The sequence below is a fragment of the Phalangium opilio genome, unplaced genomic scaffold (assembly GCF_054372755.1).
Source record: "Phalangium opilio isolate 3A_F unplaced genomic scaffold, DU_Popi_V2 ptg000209l_1, whole genome shotgun sequence".
Classification (NCBI taxonomy): domain Eukaryota; kingdom Metazoa; phylum Arthropoda; class Arachnida; order Opiliones; family Phalangiidae; genus Phalangium; species Phalangium opilio.
This window is the reverse complement of record NW_028324217.1, coordinates 22460789-22485177: the sequence shown is the minus strand read 5'-3', so window position 1 is coordinate 22485177 and position 24389 is coordinate 22460789. Positions and strand designations below refer to the sequence as shown.

At 36.9% G+C, this 24389-nt stretch overlaps 2 protein-coding genes across 2 annotated transcripts in view; both read left to right on the top strand.

Annotated features, from left to right (window-relative positions):
* The first annotated feature begins 100 nt into the window (after positions 1–100).
* Positions 101–24389, top strand: part of LOC149621307 (uncharacterized) — a 48991-nt gene continuing 24702 nt past the window's right edge. The window contains exons 1-2 of the mRNA XM_089855426.1: positions 101–122; positions 232–297. Coding sequence (XP_089711552.1) covers positions 248–297 — 50 coding nt within the window. The 5' untranslated portion in view covers positions 101–122; positions 232–247. The remainder of the gene's footprint in view (positions 123–231; positions 298–24389) is intronic.
* On the top strand, positions 20688–23539 carry LOC149621308 (uncharacterized). The gene is made up of 2 exons (XM_089855463.1): positions 20688–20949; positions 22447–23539. The coding sequence occupies exons 1-2, from the start codon at positions 20751–20753 to the stop codon at positions 23136–23138; spliced, it is 891 nt and encodes a 296-aa protein (XP_089711589.1). The 5' UTR covers positions 20688–20750; the 3' UTR covers positions 23139–23539.

The window sequence follows — 24389 nt, the reverse complement described above, 5'->3', positions numbered from 1 at the left end:
GAGTATCTATATACAAGAAAAGCTCTTAATAAAGGTTGAAGCTTTTTCTCTTTTTTAACCCCAAAAACAGAACAGTGTGAGCAACTGTGAAAGAAAAACAACGTTAATATAAGCCTTGCCTGGTAAGAATGTATATTAAACTGAGGGGGAAAGGCCCTTGGTAACACTAAATCTTTGTTTATGGCCATACTTTTTATTATTATTAAAATATTACGTATATTATCTTAACAGGATAACTGTACAAAGTATGATGGAATTTGTTAAAGAATGTCGTGTTATGGTGGAACGTTTAAGCTGGTAAGTGATGAATATAATGCAACTTGGATGTCAACAAGGCATAACGGATCCAAACCTATTGAAACTATTATACCTTGAAAAGAAATAGATCTTTCTTGCTGTTTAAAAAATTAAAAATGCTAGCAGAATAAATAATTTATACGAAGCTAGTTGTAGTTGTATTCAGAAAATGTGCTTGAGAAAATACCTAGTCTTGAACAAAAGTGTCACAATTTAAGCATCACTATGTTTTTCTTAGCTTTTCATAGCGAACGGGAAACTTTCCTTGTCCGTTTTTGATTTACCTTCAGTTTAAAAAATTATTTTATTTTAGGGTTGATTTACAATCTCACCAACTCTCGTTACAAAATTCCGAAATGAGTTTAGTAAATCTTCAAAGGTTGGCGATCAAAGAGGTATTTTGCGAAATTATTGGAATATTCCTTGTTTTAGGCAAACTGAGTTAAGTTATTGAAACTTTGTTTTTAGGAAATGGACTACGAAGAAGATTGTAACTATGATCACTTGAGCAAAGATGATCTAATCAAAGAAGTAAAAGCTAGAGATGATCGAATTAAGAAACTGGAAGCCAAGGTATTTTTCTGAGCATAGGGGTTTTTTAGCAGTGTGAAATTAAGCACAGAGATATGAGAAAAATTAAATGGACAGTTGTCGAATCAGGTGTCCCTTAAAATAGAACCAAACTCTATGAGTGGGTTAATTAATTAAGGTTATTGGTGAAAACACCTATCAGGATTGGCACAAAGCTAAGGGGATTGGCAACACGTCCTTCGTTTCTTTATTAACAAAGAAACCCGACGAGGGCCTTTGTTGCTGATCCCCTTCTTGCGTGTCATTATCTTCCGCTTTTTCTCGCTTGCCCCTTTAAAATACGTTCAGCCAAAGAAACTCCGAAGATTGTTTTGTAATGGAATCTCATTTTGTTTAGTGTAATGTTTTAATTTCAAAAATGGCAAAAGAGAGAGTGAAAACATCATTTACGATAAATAAGCAAATAGACGAAATTGAAAGACTCAAAAGGGTCAATAAAGAGTTGGAAAAAAGAGTCAAAGATCTGATGGTATGGAACATTCTTCACTTTCATACTCGATTGGAAAGAGAATTACTTTAAGAATGAGAGTTATTGTTAATTGTTTAAAAAATAGGAGAAGAGTGGAATACTTCAATTTCCTAACAATGAATTAGTGAAAACTGAACCCGTTGAAGATGATTTGGGAAATAATGGCCAGGAGTTAACCCTTCCAGTTGTGATGCACAATGTCCAAGGCAACCTGTGTAAAGAAAATATAAGTCCAGAATCACCTGTTTCTGAGGTTGGCAATGCAAACACCGAAACTACCTTGAAAAAAACTGAAAATATGGGGTTTATAAAGCGAAATACGAATCCATGTGTAAATGAAATACAGTGACAGTTTGCCTCAAAGTGCGCCTTCACCTAAAATTAAGGTTGAAAACACATTCGAAATGTCTCCTGACACGAACACGGAAAGTGATTCGCCACGAGAACCTCTTGAAAACAATATTACCATTAACGATTCTCTTCTTAAATCGCCAAGTGTCTCGACAGAGGGGGACACTGAGGATAGTTCAACTCGATCGAAGAAATTTCGTGTTCCTGAATTGAATGTTGAATCCGAAAAACATTTGGATCTTTCTCTTGATGCAAATGCCGAAAGCGATCCGCTAGAAGAAGCCCGTGAAAACGATCTTGATGAAAACCAATCCGAAATCGCCGTGACAGATACAAAGAAAAGTGATGGGCAAATTCAAAGTGTGGAACTGTTTGTCGATCCGAGTTCATTGAGTGTGCCAGCGTTTGTTCCTGAAGTAGAACGTAACCCAATTGAACTATCAGAACTGACTTCCGTCTCTATGGAAAGCGATTTACCCGAAGTGCCAATTGCAGTTCAACGTAATAGATCGGTGTCCAACTCGGAGACATTAGAAGATGTCGCTCCAAAGAATCCAGAAGGTAAAACCTCATCGCCTCGTTCGGAAGTTGCAGGTAAGTCATTTTAACCTTTTATAGTCTTGAGTGCCTAGATTGAGATATCATATTTCTAAGCAACTATTTCCGCCTTCTCGGTATAAAGTCTAGTCGCGTATTTCTTTTAACTGCTCGTAATACAATCCGAATGTATTATTTCACCCTCTGAAAAACGCGAATGATGGAGACACGGCCTCCCTGCTTTTGGACGTAATTCCGCTTTAAACTTAGATGAAAACTAATCTTGAGTCGAAAGCCCCCTAAGCGATGCTCATTTTCAATCGTGTGGTTGTAAATACTTAATAACAAATAACAGTGGCTTTGAGTTAAATAATCTGGCTAGAGAAATTATTCGGTGAGTTTTACGAAGACAACGTTCTATCAGAAGTAGAAGAAGAAGATGTAGTTGCTAGGCAGAGAAACAAATTGAAAATTAGATGTGACAACAGAGAGTGGGTTCCAGAAGGAATGGGAATGGTAGCTTGTCTGCACGCAGCATCAGCTAGCATTTGATTCTCCGAACATCCGTTGAATTTGAAAATACGTCCTTTCGAGCCAAGGTTTCTCAATTCAATTTATGTTCATCCCCTTTTTACCTCTCCGTTTGACGATGTCGTCACGGAGAGGTATTACACTGGACGTGTCTGTCACAGCGTTCGCAGTTTACAAATCGGAGCAAACGTATATGCTATATCCGGATCTCGTTCACAGTTCCATTATCGTTGTTAGGGTAAAGATGTACGCGGCGATCACCTACGAGAAATGTCTAGCCTTCCAATGGCAAGGCTTCCACCAAAGGTTCACGTAATTTCGGGTTTTCTTATTATTTATTATTAATCAATCGCCTTATATACCCTAAATTTCCAAAAATTGTTAAAGAGGCATACGCTTGAATTGAAACGTCAACAATAGCTATGTTTAAAATGATTTTAGGAATAACGTTTCTTAGAATGACTAAACTAATATTAAGCTAAATTACTGACGATAAAAGTAATCAATATAAATTATTTTTAATTAAGAACAACGTCTCGACTCGTAGAGGTCTCTTTTGGTTTCCCAACTTGTTGTTTATAAGGTCGTTTACTCATACTTTAATAAAAAACAATGAGTTTTCGTAGTGCGCTTGAATATTACTGTATTTTTGATACTATATTGTAAATGACGTATGTGTCGTTTTTATATTTCATTAATAAATTTCTGTAGGGAAATTCAGGAAGAAACGTGCAACTCGGACCAAATATTCTGCTGAATATAAAAGGGATCCACAACGTCACATTAAGAAGGGTAACGAAGAAAAACGCTTCAAATGTGATCGGTGTGACTATGCAAGTACTCGGAACTATGATTTGAAAATACATCTACGCGTTCATAGCGGTGAAAAACGCTTCAAATGTGATCGGTGTGACTATGCAAGTACTCGGAACTATGATTTGAAAATACATCTACGCGTTCATAGCGGTGAAAAACCCTTCAAATGTGTTCGGTGTGACTATGCAAGCACGCAGAAGAATAATTTGATCAAACATCAACGCATTCACAGAGGTGAAAAACCCTTCGTATGTGATCAGTGTGACTTTTCAAGCACGCAGAAGGGTAATTTGATCCAACATCAACGCATTCACAGTGGTGAAAAACCCTTCAAATGCGATCGGTGTAACTATGCAAGTGCGTGGATTAATAGATTGATCCAACATCAACGCATTCATAGTGGTGAAAAACCCTTCATATGTGATCAGTGTGACTTTTCAAGCACGCAGAAGGGTAATTTGATCGCGCATCAACGCATTCATAGCGGCGAAAAACCCTTCAAATGTGATCAGTGTGACTATGCAAGCACGCAGAAGGGTCATTTGATCAGACATCAATTTATTCACAGTGGTGAAAAACCCCACAAAATTTAATTAGTGCGAATATCTAGTAATCATATGAGTAATTTGATGATACAATGTTGAAAAACGCCTCAATAGTGATCGGTGGGACTATATATATGCAGACAGAAGTGTCATTTGATAGTACATAAACGTAGAAGTCACATGAATGAATAGATGGATTTACATTTTAAATGAGTAGGACAATAACCATATTTCATCGTTTTGTGTAATGAATGGGCCGACACTGTGTATGTAACAATCCATTAAATTTCTCCGTTATAAATTGTATCAACGGAAGCGCCGCTCATTTCCAGAGACAAGACTCTTGGGGCACTATACCCAGAAATAATTTTATATTAAATGTAATAAAATTCACAAAGACGATGCTAAAATAAGCCGTAATAAATTTTGGATACGTTTTTCGAATTGTTCCAAACTTGTTTCCAAACGTTTGAGGTTTTTTCTTTCGAGCGATTTCCACTTCCGTTATCAGTCACCTCGGAGCTTTCATTACCACTTAAATTGTCTGAAGTTTCTTCAGGTTTTGATGTAGTACTTGCTAAATGTCCTGGATCGTCATTTGCATCTTTAATTACTTTAACTTCGTCATCAGGTCAGGTACTAGATGGTTTCAACAGAGACAGGAAAATTGTCGCTAACCCTGACTTTACCGTTGAAATCAGGCTTTTTGTGTTTTACTGTTTGTTCATATTGTCGCGTATATTTTATCATGCGTTCATTAGGATACGTTTGCATTCTGTATATTGTCTGAGGACCGCTTCAGTGATCAAATTTTAATCTAAATATATTTTCGAAAGTTGTTTCTTTCTTTATGTTTATTTTTTCCGAATTTGACCGAGCTGCCTGGTTTATATCGGTAACACTATTGGGAAGTTTTAAAACTGGTTTGATTGAGTTCTTCTATAGACTGGCAAGAACATACTATTCTGGATCCGTAACATCTGAGCTTTATGATTAACCACTATTAAAGCATCGTTACATAGAATTTGAAAACTATCCGTTGTTCGCTTTAGGCGGACGCTACTTCTTTAGCGCCACCGCGTGACCGATACATAACAAGCTAATTATCATTTTTAGGATAATATTACCAAATGTGGATGAGAGGGAAAGTATGACAATGGCCATAGAGCCTGTGTTAAAAAACGCGGACATCAAAGTTTCGCCAATAACTATTTAGTTTACTAGTGACTGATGGACTTGCAAACTCGCGACTGAAAGTAGTTCAGACATTTATGCTCCTTGGTTTAACCATAGCCCTCTCGATCACGCGCATCACGACGCAAGCTGCTCGCGCCATAGCAAAATAACCGTGATTTGTTTTAAACGTATCTAGTTTTATGTGCTCTTCTATTTCTTCGATAACCTTACTTAAATCCATATTATACCTTCAAATACCTTTAAAACATCACCAGCTACTCTGTCCTGACTACAAAGACAAATCGAGGAAGTTCTAGCATACACAATAGCAGACGACGGTAACCGCGTAACCGCGAATTAACACAAGACCTATTTTAAGGGAGTAAACAGGCCCAGTATAGCTACGCCAATAAAACGGTCAACTACGGCGAAACTCTGATGACTCGCGACTTTTGGCCATTTTCATACTTTTCCTCTCATCCACTTTTGATATTACTAAATCTTGGGTAATTTAAAAATGACAGTCACCATCGGGGATTCGGGGGCTAATTCTAACCACCAAATATGCTGTACACTCACGATAGTGAGTCGGAAGCAGCTAGCTCTCGTAGGAAAAACGAACTAGCCGGGTAGCCGCTGCGACTGCGAGCACTCAGTGCCATGCTCAGTGCTCGCAGTCGCAGCTTGTGTCCGCGAGCGCGTGATCGAGTTGGCTATGGGACGGCCCAGGCGCTGGGGTCAAAAACTAAAACTGTCTGCTAGAGATAACGGTAAATGAAAGGGGAAACTACTACTACTTCTTCAAAGAGGAAAATAATCATAACAGTGTAAGTTATAACTGATAACATTATTTTTATAGAGTTTAATCAAAAATTCAAGAAATACACAGGTTAAATCTTTATTATAAAAGTTCAAAATATTTAACAGAAACTTTCGAGCTCGTGGCTCATTTTCAACTGCCACCCACGTGCTCGGAAGCTTCTGTTAAAAGCAGGGTGAAAAAGAAAATCAAACGATTTTTTGTCGATTCTTCTACTAATTATAAGACCAGGCTGCATAATGAAACATTCAGAAAATATTTCCAAATGATTTTAAAATTCAAATTAGGTTGAGATTTTATGGATAGTTTTAGATACGCACCTCCGACCAATCGCATAACGCTTTGCATTACTGTTATCAGAGGTGGATTATCAAAATTGCCATTGCACGCTCTACATCTCGAGCAATTTTATCAAATCTCTCGCTAAATTTAATTCGGCATGGAGCGTGCCACGAGAATTTTGTTATCAAGAAGGCAGGGCGTTACGCAATTGGTCAGAGGTGCTTATACATAGTTTTCAGGAATGGAGATTTGCTACCATTAAAACAAGGAGACTAGGCGACTTAGAGTGTAAAATAGCAGACGATTTTACACTCTTAGTCGCCTGATCTCCTTCTATTGATGGTAGCAAAAGTTTATTAATTAACTTTTGATGGTAGGAATCCTAGATGCCTGGAAAATATGTATTTCAAATTGTCCATAAAATCTCAACATAATTGTAATTTTAAAATCACTTGGAGATATTTCCTGGGTGTTTCACTATCCTGATTGGCCTTATAGTTAGCAGAAGAATAGGTAAAAAATAACTTAACCATGAACGTAAATAATTTTAAAATTTATGATAACATAATTATTAACATAGTACTTACGTTTTTTAAGCCTCGACTTAGAATTCTGTTGTACTAAACTTATCAATGTGAAATCTAGATTTACATTTAGTTTTATTATATTAAAATTATACATGTCAAAGGTCCTTGACAAAGAGAGAAAATCGGGATATTACGTCGCAGTCCATGAAAGTGTGAGTTGCTCAACTGAATGTCGAAGTCAAAAAACATTTGGAATTGTCCCTTGAAAGAAAAATGGAGATCGATTCAATTGTAGAATCTTTGTTTGAAAAACTAGAATCCCAGGAATCTAAAAATAAGTTTCATGAAAATGGAAATATTGAACCGATCTACGATTTACCGGAAATGACCCCGGTTTGTCTTGAAAGCGACTTACTGGATATACCGCTTGAACTGAAAAACGATACTTCAGTGTCCAATTTAGATGCCCTTGAACCTTGCACGACAAACTATTCGTCTGCTAGTTCGAAAATTGGTAAGTAATTTTGTTCTTTAAAAGTGTGAATACCTAGCCTATCGAATCATGTGTCGCACATTGATACCATAAGTTCATAAGACATGTTCCACAAATTTCTCACTTGTTACTGAGAGCTTGTCATGAAAAAATACCTAATATTCCTATATTTTCATGAAAAAATACCTATAATTCCTATATTTTCATGAAAAAATACCTATAATTCCTATATTTTCATGAAAAAATACCCATAATTCCTATATTTTCTTGAAAAAAATACCTATAATTCCTATATTTTCATGAAGAAATACCTATAATTCCTATAAATATTTTCGAAATTCGGCTGGGGGTCCTGGTTTACTGAAATGACTTGAATAAAAATGCGCTAAAACTTTTTTATCAAGGAGACACAGATTAACAGAGGGTTCAGCTTTTTGTGCTAACTTCGATTTTAACTTTTATTGATGGGTTAATTTTCTTTCTGTAGAAAAATCCAAGAATGAACTTTCAACTCGATGCGAATATCCTAAAAATGATCAAGAACGTCAAATGCGAAAGAATAACGTTAAAAAGATTTTCAAATGTGACGAGTGTGACTTTTCCACCAAAGAGAATAGTCTTTTGATCACACATCAACTCACTCACAGTCGGGAAAAACCCTTCAAATGTGATATGTGTGAATATAAATGCAAGCAGAAGAGTAGGTTGAGCGCACATCAACGCATTCACAGTTGTGAAAAACCATTCAAATGTGATCAGTGTGACTATGCAAGTCACCCATCAATAAAAGTTAAAATCGAAGTTAGCACAAAAAGCTGTTAATCTGTGTCTCCTTGATAAAAAAGTTTTAGCGCATTTTTATTCAAGTCATTTCAGTAAACCAGGACCCCCAGCCGAATTTCGAAAATATTTATAGGAATTATAGGTATTTTTTCATGAAAATATAGGAATTATAGGTATTTTTTCATGAAAATATAGGAATTATGGGTATTTTTTCATGAAAATATAGGGATTATAGGTATTTTTTCATGAAAATATAGGGATTATAGGTATTTTTTCATGAAAATATAGGAATATTAGGGATTTTTTCATGAAAATATAGGAATATTAGGTATTTTTTCATGACAAGCTCTCAGTAACAAGTGAGAAATTTGTGGAACATGTCTTATGAACTTATGGTATCAATGTGCGACACATGATTCGATAGGCTAGGTATTCACACTTTTAAAGAACAAAATTACTTACCAATTTTCGAACTAGCAGACGAATAGTTTGTCGTGCAAGGTTCAAGGGCATCTAAATTGGACACTGAAGTATCGTTTTTCAGTTCAAGCGGTATATCCAGTAAGTCGCTTTCAAGACAAACCGGGGTCATTTCCGGTAAATCGTAGATCGGTTCAATATTTCCATTTTCATGAAACTTATTTTTAGATTCCTGGGATTCTAGTTTTTCAAACAAAGATTCTACAATTGAATCGATCTCCATTTTTCTTTCAAGGGACAATTCCAAATGTTTTTTGACTTCGACATTCAGTTGAGCAACTCACACTTTCATGGACTGCGACGTAATATCCCGATTTTCTCTCTTTGTCAAGGACCTTTGACATGTATAATTTTAATATAATAAAACTAAATGTAAATCTAGATTTCACATTGATAAGTTTAGTACAACAGAATTCTAAGTCGAGGCTTAAAAAACGTAAGTACTATGTTAATAATTATGTTATCATAAATTTTAAAATTATTTACGTTCATGGTTAAGTTATTTTTTACCTATTCTTCTGCTAACTATAAGGCCAATCAGGATAGTGAAACACCCAGGAAATATCTCCAAGTGATTTTAAAATTACAATTATGTTGAGATTTTATGGACAATTTGAAATACATATTTTCCAGGCATCTAGGATTCCTACCATCAAAAGTTAATTAATAAACTTTTGCTACCATCAATAGAAGGAGATCAGGCGACTAAGAGTGTAAAATCGTCTGCTATTTTACACTCTAAGTCGCCTAGTCTCCTTGTTTTAATGGTAGCAAATCTCCATTCCTGAAAACTATGTATAAGCACCTCTGACCAATTGCGTAACGCCCTGCCTTCTTGATAACAAAATTCTCGTGGCACGCTCCATGCCGAATTAAATTTAGCGAGAGATTTGATAAAATTGCTCGAGATGTAGAGCGTGCAATGGCAATTTTGATAATCCACCTCTGATAACAGTAATGCAAAGCGTTATGCGATTGGTCGGAGGTGCGTATCTAAAACTATCCATAAAATCTCAACCTAATTTGAATTTTAAAATCATTTGGAAATATTTTCTGAATGTTTCATTATGCAGCCTGGTCTTATAATTAGTAGAAGAATCGACAAAAAATCGTTTGATTTTCTTTTTCACCCTGCTTTTAACAGAAGCTTCCGAGCACGTGGGTGGCAGTTGAAAATGAGCCACGAGCTCGAAAGTTTCTGTTAAATATTTTGAACTTTTATAATAAAGATTTAACCTGTGTATTTCTTGAATTTTTGATTAAACTCTATAAAAATAATGTTATCAGTTATAACTTACACTGTTATGATTATTTTCCTCTTTGAAGAAGTAGTAGTAGTTTCCCCTTTCATTTACCGTTATCTCTAGCAGACAGTTTTAGTTTTTGACCCCAGCGCCTGGGCCGTCCCATAGCCAACTCGATCACGCGCTCGCGGACACAAGCTGCGACTGCGAGCACTGAGCATGGCACTGAGTGCTCGCAGTCGCAGCGGCTACCCGGCTAGTTCGTTTTTCCTACGAGAGCTAGCTGCTTCCGACTCACTATCGTGAGTGTACAGCATATTTGGTGGTTAGAATTAGCCCCCGAATCCCCGATGGTGACTGTCATTTTTAAATTACCCAAGATTTAGTAATATCAAAAGTGGATGAGAGGAAAAGTATGAAAATGGCCAAAAGTCGCGAGTCATCAGAGTTTCGCCGTAGTTGACCGTTTTATTGGCGTAGCTATACTGGGCCTGTTTACTCCCTTAAAATAGGTCTTGTGTTAATTCGCGGTTACGCGGTTACCGTCGTCTGCTATTGTGTATGCTAGAACTTCCTCGATTTGTCTTTGTAGTCAGGACAGAGTAGCTGGTGATGTTTTAAAGGTATTTGAAGGTATAATATGGATTTAAGTAAGGTTATCGAAGAAATAGAAGAGCACATAAAACTAGATACGTTTAAAACAAATCACGGTTATTTTGCTATGGCGCGAGCAGCTTGCGTCGTGATGCGCGTGATCGAGAGGGCTATGGTTAAACCAAGGAGCATAAATGTCTGAACTACTTTCAGTCGCGAGTTTGCAAGTCCATCAGTCACTAGTAAACTAAATAGTTATTGGCGAAACTTTGATGTCCGCGTTTTTTAACACAGGCTCTATGGCCATTGTCATACTTTCCCTCTCATCCACATTTGGTAATATTATCCTAAAAATGATAATTAGCTTGTTATGTATCGGTCACGCGGTGGCGCTAAAGAAGTAGCGTCCGCCTAAAGCGAACAACGGATAGTTTTCAAATTCTATGTAACGATGCTTTAATAGTGGTTAATCATAAAGCTCAGATGTTACGGATCCAGAATAGTATGTTCTTGCCAGTCTATAGAAGAACTCAATCAAACCAGTTTTAAAACTTCCCAATAGTGTTACCGATATAAACCAGGCAGCTCGGTCAAATTCGGAAAAAATAAACATAAAGAAAGAAACAACTTTCGAAAATATATTTAGATTAAAATTTGATCACTGAAGCGGTCCTCAGACAATATACAGAATGCAAACGTATCCTAATGAACGCATGATAAAATATACGCGACAATATGAACAAACAGTAAAACACAAAAAGCCTGATTTCAACGGTAAAGTCAGGGTTAGCGACAATTTTCCTGTCTCTGTTGAAACCATCTAGTACCTGACCTGATGACGAAGTTAAAGTAATTAAAGATGCAAATGACGATCCAGGACATTTAGCAAGTACTACATCAAAACCTGAAGAAACTTCAGACAATTTAAGTGGTAATGAAAGCTCCGAGGTGACTGATAACGGAAGTGGAAATCGCTCGAAAGAAAAAACCTCAAACGTTTGGAAACAAGTTTGGAACAATTCGAAAAACGTATCCAAAATTTATTACGGCTTATTTTAGCATCGTCTTTGTGAATTTTATTACATTTAATATAAAATTATTTCTGGGTATAGTGCCCCAAGAGTCTTGTCTCTGGAAATGAGCGGCGCTTCCGTTGATACAATTTATAACGGAGAAATTTAATGGATTGTTACATACACAGTGTCGGCCCATTCATTACACAAAACGATGAAATATGGTTATTGTCCTACTCATTTAAAATGTAAATCCATCTATTCATTCATGTGACTTCTACGTTTATGTACTATCAAATGACACTTCTGTCTGCATATATATAGTCCCACCGATCACTATTGAGGCGTTTTTCAACATTGTATCATCAAATTACTCATATGATTACTAGATATTCGCACTAATTAAATTTTGTGGGGTTTTTCACCACTGTGAATAAATTGATGTCTGATCAAATGACCCTTCTGCGTGCTTGCATAGTCACACTGATCACATTTGAAGGGTTTTTCGCCGCTATGAATGCGTTGATGCGCGATCAAATTACCCTTCTGCGTGCTTGAAAAGTCACACTGATCACATATGAAGGGTTTTTCACCACTATGAATGCGTTGATGTTGGATCAATCTATTAATCCACGCACTTGCATAGTCACACCGATCGCATTTGAAGGGTTTTTCACCACTGTGAATGCGTTGATGTTGGATCAAATTACCCTTCTGCGTGCTTGAAAAGTCACACTGATCACATACGAAGGGTTTTTCACCTCTGTGAATGCGTTGATGTTTGATCAAATTATTCTTCTGCGTGCTTGCATAGTCACACCGAACACATTTGAAGGGTTTTTCACCGCTATGAACGCGTAGATGTATTTTCAAATCATAGTTCCGAGTACTTGCATAGTCACACCGATCACATTTGAAGCGTTTTTCACCGCTATGAACGCGTAGATGTATTTTCAAATCATAGTTCCGAGTACTTGCATAGTCACACCGATCACATTTGAAGCGTTTTTCTTCGTTACCCTTCTTAATGTGACGTTGTGGATCCCTTTTATATTCAGCAGAATATTTGGTCCGAGTTGCACGTTTCTTCCTGAATTTCCCTACAGAAATTTATTAATGAAATATAAAAACGACACATACGTCATTTACAATATAGTATCAAAAATACAGTAATATTCAAGCGCACTACGAAAACTCATTGTTTTTTATTAAAGTATGAGTAAACGACCTTATAAACAACAAGTTGGGAAACCAAAAGAGACCTCTACGAGTCGAGACGTTGTTCTTAATTAAAAATAATTTATATTGATTACTTTTATCGTCAGTAATTTAGCTTAATATTAGTTTAGTCATTCTAAGAAACGTTATTCCTAAAATCATTTTAAACATAGCTATTGTTGACGTTTCAATTCAAGCGTATGCCTCTTTAACAATTTTTGGAAATTTAGGGTATATAAGGCGATTGATTAATAATAAATAATAAGAAAACCCGAAATTACGTGAACCTTTGGTGGAAGCCTTGCCATTGGAAGGCTAGACATTTCTCGTAGGTGATCGCCGCGTACATCTTTACCCTAACAACGATAATGGAACTGTGAACGAGATCCGGATATAGCATATACGTTTGCTCCGATTTGTAAACTGCGAACGCTGTGACAGACACGTCCAGTGTAATACCTCTCCGTGACGACATCGTCAAACGGAGAGGTAAAAAGGGGATGAACATAAATTGAATTGAGAAACCTTGGCTCGAAAGGACGTATTTTCAAATTCAACGGATGTTCGGAGAATCAAATGCTAGCTGATGCTGCGTGCAGACAAGCTACCATTCCCATTCCTTCTGGAACCCACTCTCTGTTGTCACATCTAATTTTCAATTTGTTTCTCTGCCTAGCAACTACATCTTCTTCTTCTACTTCTGATAGAACGTTGTCTTCGTAAAACTCACCGAATAATTTCCCTAGCCAGATTATTTAACTCAAAGCCACTGTTATTTGTTATTAAGTATTTACAACCACACGATTGAAAATGAGCATCGCTTAGGGGGCTTTCGACTCAAGATTAGTTTTCATCTAAGTTTAAAGCGGAGATTGGTACAGTGCTCGAAGGTGGTTGACGAAAATATATGGAATACCGAGTTGGATCAGCGTTTCCCATAGTTTCTGGCGGTTAACGCTATCATACGCGCGTTGCAAGTCCAGAAAGGCAACATATAGACTTCGGTTTTCAATACGGGCAATATCAATTAGTTGCGTAAGGACGAAGAGGTTATCCGCTCCACATCTATCTTTACGAAAGCCATTCTGTAATTCCCCCAAAATGTTGTGCTGCTCGACGAATCAAGCAGCGTGGGAAGTAAGGCGGTGGCATAGGGCGAATGACCAGTTTAAAAATTGCCAGGACCAGTTTAAAAAATGCCAGGACCAGTTTAAAAATTGCCAGGACCAGTTTAAAAAATGCCAGGACCAGTTTAAAAAATTCCAGGACCAGTTTAAAAATTGCCAGCACCAGTTTAAAAAATGACAGGACCAGTTTAAAAAATGCCAGGACCAGTTTAAAAAATGCCAGGACCAGTTTAAAAAATTGCCAGGACCAGTTTAAAAAATGCCAGAACCAGTTTAAAAAATGCCAGAACCAGTTTAAAAAATTGCCAGGACCAGTTTAAAAAATTGCCAGGACCAGTTTAAAAAATTGCCAGGACCAGTTTAAAAAATTGCCAGGACCAGTTTAAAAAATGCCAGGACCAGTTTAAAAAATGCCAGGACCAGTTTAAAAATTGCCAGATTTCGATTTAATTTAGTAGTCAAGGCATTTTTTTTAGTAGTCAAATGCCTTGACTAGTGCCGTATGTCATACCCATTGAGTTCTAATATATGTATTTCTAGAGTTTTTGTTGAATTTCCTCCTCGCGTACTCGGATTCGTCGAATTTCATTACTGTATCATTAGTCGTTAGCGCCATCTGTCGCCTTACGTGAGAAGCTTAAAACAATTTCCCACGATTTTGCGGGAAAGCGCCCCGCAATATCGCCGCAGCTCGAGTTTGAAAATTAGGCTTAGGAAGAAGTAAAGCGCGAAATATGAAAGTTAGGTAATTGAAAAACAGTAAGTGGAGCCTGATAAATAAAATTTGATATTTAATAAATGGAATATTGATCAATTTCTTATTAAATGCATGTTTTACTTGGGAATTATATGTTATTAGTTATTAAAGTAACACATAATGTGAAAATGTATTAAATTTTAAAATGGGTCGAAAATGCTCAGTAGAAAAGTGTGTCAACACTGGTAGAAATAAAAATGTTTTGTGACATAAGTATATAATATACGGATAGAAAATTAATAAATATTTAGATAGTTCAACCCTTTTTGAACTGTACCGTTAAGATTCCCTACAAAAAATTCGGAATTACCAAAACAATAGTGTCAGGCCATTAATGGAATTGAATGGACTCCAAAAAAAGACATTTGCAGTGATCATTTTTGTCAAGTTGACTATCATGAAAGCTCAAAAATACATATACTATCGGTTAATGCAGTTACTTCTCTGTTTTTACTCGAATCTAGCAATTTACTTCCATTATCATATCGGTTTCTAAACATTTCCTATCTATATTAAGAAATTATAGCAGACGCCATAGTTACAAATATGTGTTTTTAAGTGAAATAGATGGCGCCACCACCTAAGTTATCCGTCCGTCCCATAATTTCAAAAACGATGGTCGCGCGAGCGAGAAAACCCGATATCCAAATAGAACTCTAGAAAGATATATGTTCTGAACTCAATGGTCATACCCTGGTTAGGAAAAAGTTTAAGCTGTCTGCTAGACGTTCCCTTTTTTGGCGTTTGTACTTTGTAGTGATTAGTGAATTCCTTTGTTACGGAAACGGTTCCTCCTTTAAAGGCTTTAATGTATTTTTATTGATTATTAAAAAGAGTATATATATACAAGAAAAGCTCTTAATAAAGGTTGAAGCTTTTTCTCTTTAAGACCCCAAAAACAGAACAGTGTGAGTAACTTTGAAACCAAAACAACGTTAATATAAGCCTTGCCTGGTAAGAATGTATATTAAACTGAGGGAAACGCCCTTGGTAACACTAATTCTTTGTTTATGGCCATACTTTTTATTATTATTAAAATATTACGTATATTATCTTAACAGGGACACTGTACAAAGTATGATGGAATTTGTTAAAGAATGTCGTGTTATGGTCGAACGTTTAAACTGGTAAGTGATGAATATAATGCAACTTGGATCGTGTTAAACAGGCATAACGGATCCAAACCGATTATTATACCTTGAAAAGAAATAGATCTTTCTTGCTGTTTAAAAAATTAAAAATGCTAGCAGAATAAATAATTTATACCAAAAGTAATATAAGAAACCTGCCTTCGGGAGGAAAGTATACAAAGGCGAATTTTTCCCGATACATCCTCGTACCGCGAATGTACCCGCTCACTTATACGGCCGTAAACAAAGTTTAAAAAATAGGGCCGCGCCGCGTAGAGCGTAGGAATACATTCTCCTGATCTCGCGATTGTGTCGGCTGCTTAAGTTAAGTCAATTTCACAGACTCATTGTAATTTTAAACTTTTCCAATGAAATAATTAACGCAGCATTTTTAGATTTTGATGATAATCAATTATTAATAAACAGGCAGTGACTCGATTGTAGGATTTTCATAGGTCTTTGCGTAAAATTTAAAATAAACCCTTACTTTGCCCAGGTATATGACTAACACTATACATAGATTTCAAAATGGTGTTATTATCTATCTCGAAATTTTATTCTTGTATTCATAAATTTCATCTTCTTCTTCGCTTCACAAAAAACTACATTTTCGTTTCGAAATAACCGTATGTGAATATTTATTAACAAAATCAGGAATCTTCTGTTTCTTTAAGACAGACGGCTTAGCAGACTACACTAGTTTGAAGCGCTTTTTCCCAGACTTGTAAATAGGGGGTACCAGGGAGCCTGTGACACCCAAGAAAATTCACAGGACACCCTGAAAAAAATATTTTTAGGGGGGGGTCGGGTACCACCCGGGTACCCTGAAAAATTCGGGGTGATGATTAGTTGAGAACTCTCACCCATAAGCACAACTCAAAACAGCTCTCAAAAAAGGGGAAAAAATGTAATGACGAATATTACCCCTCAAAACTGTGCCCTCCCTCACATTTTGTTTATTTACCTTCTTCCACTAGGGAGCCCCGGGTACCCAAGAAAATTCTGCTTTGGGGGGTCGGGAGCCCGCAGGGCTCCCGATGAAATTATCACTATTTACAAGTCTGCAAGTTTTTCCTCTTTCCCTTTCCAACGACCATATCAAAGGACTAAGATCTACTGTACCTTGTCCATGAGCAATAGTGTCTTAATATGATATTTGGCGGTTCGAGGATGTATCATCGTGTATCGCGTGTTTTAACGTTATGCCTATGGCGCCTTGTATACTTCCCTCCCGTAGGGAGGTTTCTTATATTATTTCTGTTTATACGAAGCTAGTTGTAGTTGTATTCAGAAAATGTGCTTGAGAAAATCCCTAGTCTTGAACAAAAGTCACAATTTAAGCATTGCTATGTTTTTCTTAGCTTTTTATAGCGAAAGCTACAATGTATGGGGAAACTTTCCTTGTCCGTTTTTAATTTTACACGGAATTTTAATTCCGGTAAAATTTTAAGAAACGGCACCAAAACCCCTGTCCCTGTGCCGGACGCGTCCGCGAAAGGAACGCTTACGATAAGAGAGGGAAACCGGTCGCGTCCGCGAAACGTACGCTTACGATGAGAGAGAGATCGCTAGCGTACGCGGTGGCGATACGAAGCTCCGCGTAGAGAGAGAACTGCCTGCCTGGTATATTAGTGAGAGGGGGAAGAGGGAGAGGGGGCATCCCGCTCGGAGAGAGAGGAAAGAAAGGTAGTTTAAATCTCGCGGGCTTTTTTGAGTGAAGGGAAACAAGATGATAATTTTCGTGCACTACTGCACTTTGTGCGCGTGATACATCAGAGATTATGCTGGATGGTTAGGTTAGGTTTCGTAAAATAGAGGGGACGCTTTACGGTCATAGTGATTTCTGGTTTAGGGGATCCAGGATTTTGTTTAAATACATTATTTGATTCGTATGGTTTTTAAAAATTATACTTTAGTGGGGTGCACAATTTAGTTTCATTAATATTATTTGAAATGTGACGTTATTAGAAATTAAAGGGATACACGATTGTGTTTCAGAAATGTTTTTAGTTGTACGATTTATTGGAGATCAACTATACGGGGGGTCACGTGAGCCGTGTAAAATTACTATTAAGGCCCAGCCCTTGGGCCATCTTGTTGATTTACCTTCAGTTTGAAAAATAATTTTATTTTAGGGTAGATTTTCAATCTCACCAACTCTCGTTACAAAACTCCGAAATGAGTTTAGTAAATCTTCAAAGGTTGGCAATTAAAGAGGTATTTTGCGAAATTATTGGAATATTGCCTGTTTTAGGCAATCTGGAAGTTATTGAAACTTTGTTTTTAGGAAATGGACTACGAGGAAGATTGTAACTATGATCACTTGAGCAAAGATGATCTAATCAATGAAGTAAAAGCTAGAGATGATCGAATTAGGAAACTGGAAGCCAAGGTATTTTCAAAGCATAGGGGTTTTTTAGCAGTGTGAAATTAAGCACAGAGATATGAGAAAATTTAAATGGACAGTTGTTGAATCAGGTGTCCCTTAAAATAGAACCAAACTCTATGAGTGGGTTAATTAATTAAGGTTATTGATGAAAACACCTATCAGGATTGGCACAAAGCTAAGGGGATTTGTAACACGTCCTTCGTTTCTTTATCAACAAAGTAACCCGACGAGGGGATTGTCTACAATTGGGTCGAATCCCATTGGATCGAATGTCTCGTTCGACCGAATCCCATTAGACCGAATACCGCAATTTGGGCGGTTTTCCAATCATGAATTTTCCTTTCAATCCTATTTTTCTATTGATTTTCCTATTAAATTTCTTGTTATTGCAGAAAATACTAAACCAAACGTAACCTAATATAACAGTAATGTTATGGAAAAGGCATATTTTTGGAGAAGTCAATGAAGCTAAATTTCAATATTTTGGAAAAGACGTAACATTGTTAAATGATTTATAAATTATTACTAACCTAATTTAACCAAACCTAACCTAACATAGAAGTAATGTTTTGGAAAAGGCATATTATTTGAGAAGTCAATCAAGCTAAACATCAATCTTTTGGAAAAGGCGTAACATTGTTAAATGAATTATAAAATATTACTAACCTAACCTAACCTAACCAAACCAAACCTAACCTAACATAACAGTAATGTTTTGGAAAAGGCATATTATTTGAGAAGTCAATGAAGCTAAATTTCAATATTTTGGAAAAGGCGTAACATTGTTAAATGATTTATAAAATATTACTAACCTAACCTAACCAAACCTAACCAAACCTAACCTAACCTAACCTAACCTAACCAAACCTAACCTAACCTAACCAAACCTAACCTAACCAAACCAACCTAACCAAACCAAACCAAACCAAACCTAACCTAACCAAACCTGACCTAACCTAACCTAACCTAACCTAACCAAACCTAACCTAACCTAACCTAACCTAACCTAACCAAACCTAACCTAACCTAACCTAACCTAACCTAACCAAACCTAACCTAACCTAACCAAACCTAACCTAACCTAACCAAACCTAACCAAACCTAACCTAAACTAACCTAAACTAACCTAACCTAACCTAACCTAACCTAACCTAACCTAACCTAACCTGACCAAACCTAACCTAACCCAAAAATAAAATTGATTTTCTTATTAAACTTCTTGATACTGCAGCAAATAATATGTGTTCACCAATAACATTCTTCAATAAGTTTCAGAAAATAACTTCCATTTTTGGAAATTGTATAACCCTAACCTAACCATACCTAACGTAATCTAACCTTACCATTAAGAGATCTCCCTCCCAAGTACTGACGGCGCTCGATGCTGCTTAACTTCTTCGATCATCCAAATCACTATATCCATTGCGCTACTGGAGCCCGGCAACTCAAGGAAAACGCTATGATTTTATATGTGTAAACCCATCCCATTCAGTCGAAAGCTCTTCCATTTAAATATTCCCATTCAGTAGAAAATCGCTCTTTGGGCTATAAATTGTTTTAAATTTGGCTACAATTTTAGAAATTTGAATTCGATCCAACGGGATTCTATCCAATAGGATATTACCGACGAGGGCCTTTGTTGCTGATCCCCTTCTTGCGTGTCATTATCTTCCCCTTTTTCTTGCTTGCCCCTTTAAAATACGTTTAGCCAAAGAAACTCCGAAGATTGTTTTGTAATGGAATCTCATTTTGTTTAGTGCAATGTTTTAATTTCAAAAATGGCAAAAGAGAGAGTGAAAACATCATTAACGATAAATAAGCAAATAGACGAAATTGAAAGACTCAATAGGGTCATTAAAGAGTTGGAATGGAGAATCAAAGATCTGATGGTATGCAAGATCCTTCACTTTCATACTCCATTGGAAAGAGAATTACTTTAAGAATGAGAGTTATTGTTAATTGTTTAAAAAATAGGAGAGAAATGGAATACATCAATTAGATAATGATGAATTAGTGAAAACTGAACCTGTTGGAAATGATTCTGGAATAAATGGCCAGGAGTTAACCCTTCCTGTTGTGATGCACAGTGTCCAAGGCAACCTGTGTAAAGAAAATATTAGTCAAGAATCACCTGTTTCTGAGGTTGGCAATACAAACACCGAAACTACCTTGAAAAAAACTGAAAATACGGGGTTTATAAAGCGAAATACGAATCCATGTGTCCCTAAACTGAACTACAGTAACAGTTTGCCTCAAAGTGCGCCTTCACCTAAAATTAATGTTGAACCTATTCGAAATGAGAGCGATCCGCCACGAGAACCTCTTGAAAACAATATTACTATTAACGATTCTTATCGTAAATCGCCAAGTGTCTCGACAGAGGGGGACACTGAGGATAATTCAACTCGATCAAAGAAATTTGGTGTTCCTGAATTGAATGTTGAAGTTGAAAAACATTTGGATCTTTCTCTTGATGCAAATGTCGAAAGAGATTTAATAGAAGGATCCCCAGAAAACGATCTTGATGATAACCAATACAGAATCAACTTGACAGGTGCAAAGAAAAGTGATATATTGAGCATGCCAGTGCATGTTCCTGAAGTAGAACGTAACGCAATTGAACTATCAGAATTGACCCGCGTCTCTATGGAAAGCGATTTACCCGAAGTTCCAATTGCAGTTCAACATGATAGTTCGGTGTCCAACTCGGAGACATTAGAAGATGTCGCTGCAAAGAATCCAGATGGTAAAACCTCATCGCCTCGTTCGGAAGTTGCAGGTAAGTCATTAAATTCTTTAATAGTCTTGAGTGCCTAGATTGAGATATCACATTTCTAAGCCACTATTTCCGACTCCTCGGTATAAAGTCTAGTCGCGTATTTCTTTTGACTGCTCGTGGTACAATCCGAATGTATTTTTCCCCCTCCGAAAAACGCGAATGATGGAGACAATGCCTCCCTGCTTTTGGACGTAATTCCGCTTTAAACTTAGATGAAAACTAATCTTGGGTCGAAAGCCCCTAAGCGATGCTTATTTTCAATCGTTGTGGTTGTAAATACTTAATAACAGTGGCTTGACGCCATATAGTTGCGCACTTTAGTGTAGTTATACTGCTTATATTATTGAAGCGTACGCTGATTCACGTGATCAAAGCCTTTACTTTTCTTCGACATTGCTTCTTCGTACAACTAGGCATTCTGTTCTTTTCGAGTGCGTCTACACAATTCTACGTATTTAATGCCTTTTTTTGCAAACTTTACGTGATGAGTACGTCGTTAATTCTACCGTGAAAGGTTTTTCTTCATCCAGGCTAAATTAATTCAGTATCAAACTTAGTAAGGATGAAATTTGTAACGTCCCATTAAAACGCAAACCAGAAAAACCCCTCAAATGAGATTAGTGTTCCTTTGGAAGCATTTACAAATTACACTAAGAAACTTCACATTTCTAGCCGCCATTTTTCAAGATGTCCGCGGATTAAAACCAATTTCTTTAACGTCCCTGCAACATTTATGCGGGGACGGTTAGGCCGGGGCATTGAGTATCAATTAGGTACGACTTTTACTTAACAACACCAGGGTGCCTATTCTGTAAGCTTCGAAAGAGAGTTGTCGATAATCACAAAAATGGTATTCTGTCAGAAGTTGTCGAGTATCGACAAGTTGTCGAACTAGATTCTGGACCCGAAACATTTTACCTTTATAATAAACCACTATTTAAGCATCGTTACATAGAATTTGAAAACTTAAAAAAAAAAAAAAAATAGAAACAATGGGGGCAATTCTCTAACTTTTTAAGTGAGTTATCGCAAGTGATAACTTTCGTCTAAAGGGTTTATGCCAACCTCGTGCCGTCTATGAGAGCGCGATATCTAAATAGGTGATTAGTCATAGGTGTCATCAAACCTTGAACAAAAGGTGGCGGATGTTTCGCGAATTCCCCTCGTGCTAAAAGCAAGGTGGTCAAGTTAAAATTTCACGGTCTTTAGTTATAAAGCAAGCGATAACTTATGGACCAGTTTAACCCTTTCGATAAGTTACCACTCTCTATGGTTTCGAGCCGAGCTAGTTTCTCCTCGCCATTTAAGTTAATCTTCATCCCCTTTTGTTGATATGCTCGTTCACTCATCAGCACTGTTTCTTTTCTTTAACACTGAGTTTTCGTAGAGGCCTCAGCATTACGTTTTTTTTTTAAAGTTCGCTTGAATGTTACTGTATTTTTGATACTAAATTATAAGTTATGTCGTTTTTATATTTCTTTTATGTATATTCTATAGGTAAATTCAAGAAGAAACTTCTTTTAAAGTGTTCTACTGAATATAAAAGGGATCTGCAACGTCACGTTAGAAAGGGTAACGAAGAAAAACACAAATGTGATCAGTGTGACTATGCACACAAGTATAAGAGAAATTTGATCAGACATCAACACGTTCATAGCGGCGAAAAACCCTTCATATGTGATCAGTGTGACTTTGCTAGTGCGTGGAAGGGTAATTTGATCGCGCATCAACGCATTCATAGCGGCAAAAAACTCTTCAAATGTGATCAGTGTGACTATGGATCCAGGCAGAAGGTTCATTTGATCAGACATCAACGCATTCACAGTGGTGATAAACCCTTCAAATGTGATCAGTGTGACTATACAAGCACGCAGAAGAATAATTTTATCAGACATCAATTTGTTCACAGTGGTGAAAAACCCTTCAAATGTGATCGGTGTGACTATGCAAGTACGCAGAAGATTTCATTGATCAAGCATGAACTTATTCACAGTGGTGAAAAACCCTTCAAATGTGATCAGTGTGACTATGCAAGTGCGTGGAAGACTCATTTGAAGAGACATCAACTCATTCACAGTGGTGAAAAACCCTTCAAATGTAATCATTGTGACTATGCAAGCACGCAGAAGGTTCATTTGATCAGACATCAATTTATTCACAGTGGTGAAAAACCCACAGAATTTAATTAGTGCGAATATGCTAGTAATCGTTTGAGTAATTTGATGATACAATGGTGAAAGAACTCCTCAAGTGTGATCGGTGGGACTATGTATATGCAGACAGAAGTGTCATTTTATAGTACATAAACGTAGAAGTGAATGAATAGATGGATTTACATTTTAAATGTGTAGTACAGTAACCATATTTCATCGTTTTGTGTAATGAATCGGCCGACACTGTTTATGTAACAATACATTAAATTTCTCCATTATAAATTGTGTTAACGGAAGCGCCGGAAGACTCTGTTGTGATTAATAAAGTAACACTTTATAAAGTCTAAGTTAGTTTATTGTTAACCGGTCAGTAGCACATTGTATAATGATCTCTAGCTCTTTCCGACTCTGGCTCACTCGCCCGTACCACGTGATCATCGGCCAGCGCAATCTATTAAACTTCACGATAGGCTATTACATAACATCTTTCTCTGTCAATATTTTACAAATACATTTTAAAATCTCTAACTTATTCCATCATTAATATTTTAACAATATACCATACACCAGAAGTGGTATGAGACTAGAAGTGAAGGGCTCTAGCATTGGTAATAGATCCTGGCACTAGTGAACAAATTTGAGGATTTTATGCCGCTTCCCACGCGCTAAAACTAGAGAGAGAAAAATTGGTCGAGTTCCAAAAACATTTCCTACCCCCTTCCCCTCAACCTAAAGCCGCAGAACACGGACCCGGCTCCTTGAATCTAGTTCGGCCGTCCACCACCGCGAGCGTCTCACGTTTTGGAGGGAAAAATTCTGAATCCGCCACTAGAGGGCCAACCGTTTGTGTTTTATCAAGTCTTTTCACTAATGCCGAGTGAAGAATTTGGTTAACTCAATACTTCTAGTATCATACCACTTCTGCATACACTAGTCTATTTTACAATTAATATTTCACTTTACAATTTCTTCTATATTATTTAAAACGTAGCGGCGGCTGAGTTATCCGTCCGCTTCTTGTCCTTGTAATGGTGTCGCCTGCGTTATTTAATGCTAAATGTGGTGTGAACGCGGGTTGTTTAGGAGGTCCTTGCATGCCATTGGGGACATCAAATTGGCTGTCGATAGTGGTGCGAGTCGTGGTGAGTCTCCTGGCACTGTTGGATAGGTCTTCCTTAGGTTTGGTTCGTGTGATGGTGGTAATGACATTTGTTGTGGACTTTGTGGTTCGTCCTGTGTCTGTAATCCGTTTGTTGGCTGAACTTCTTCATTTGTCTGCGATATCTG

Excerpts from the sequence above, each read along its gene's own strand:
- LOC149621308 (XM_089855463.1), top strand. The coding sequence starts at position 20,751 with ATGCCAGTGCATGTTCCTGAAGTAGAACGTAACGCAATTGAACTATCA. Across the intron at positions 20,950-22,446 it reads GCCTCGTTCGGAAGTTGCAG|GTAAATTCAAGAAGAAACTT; the intron begins GTAAGTCATTAA and ends TATATTCTATAG.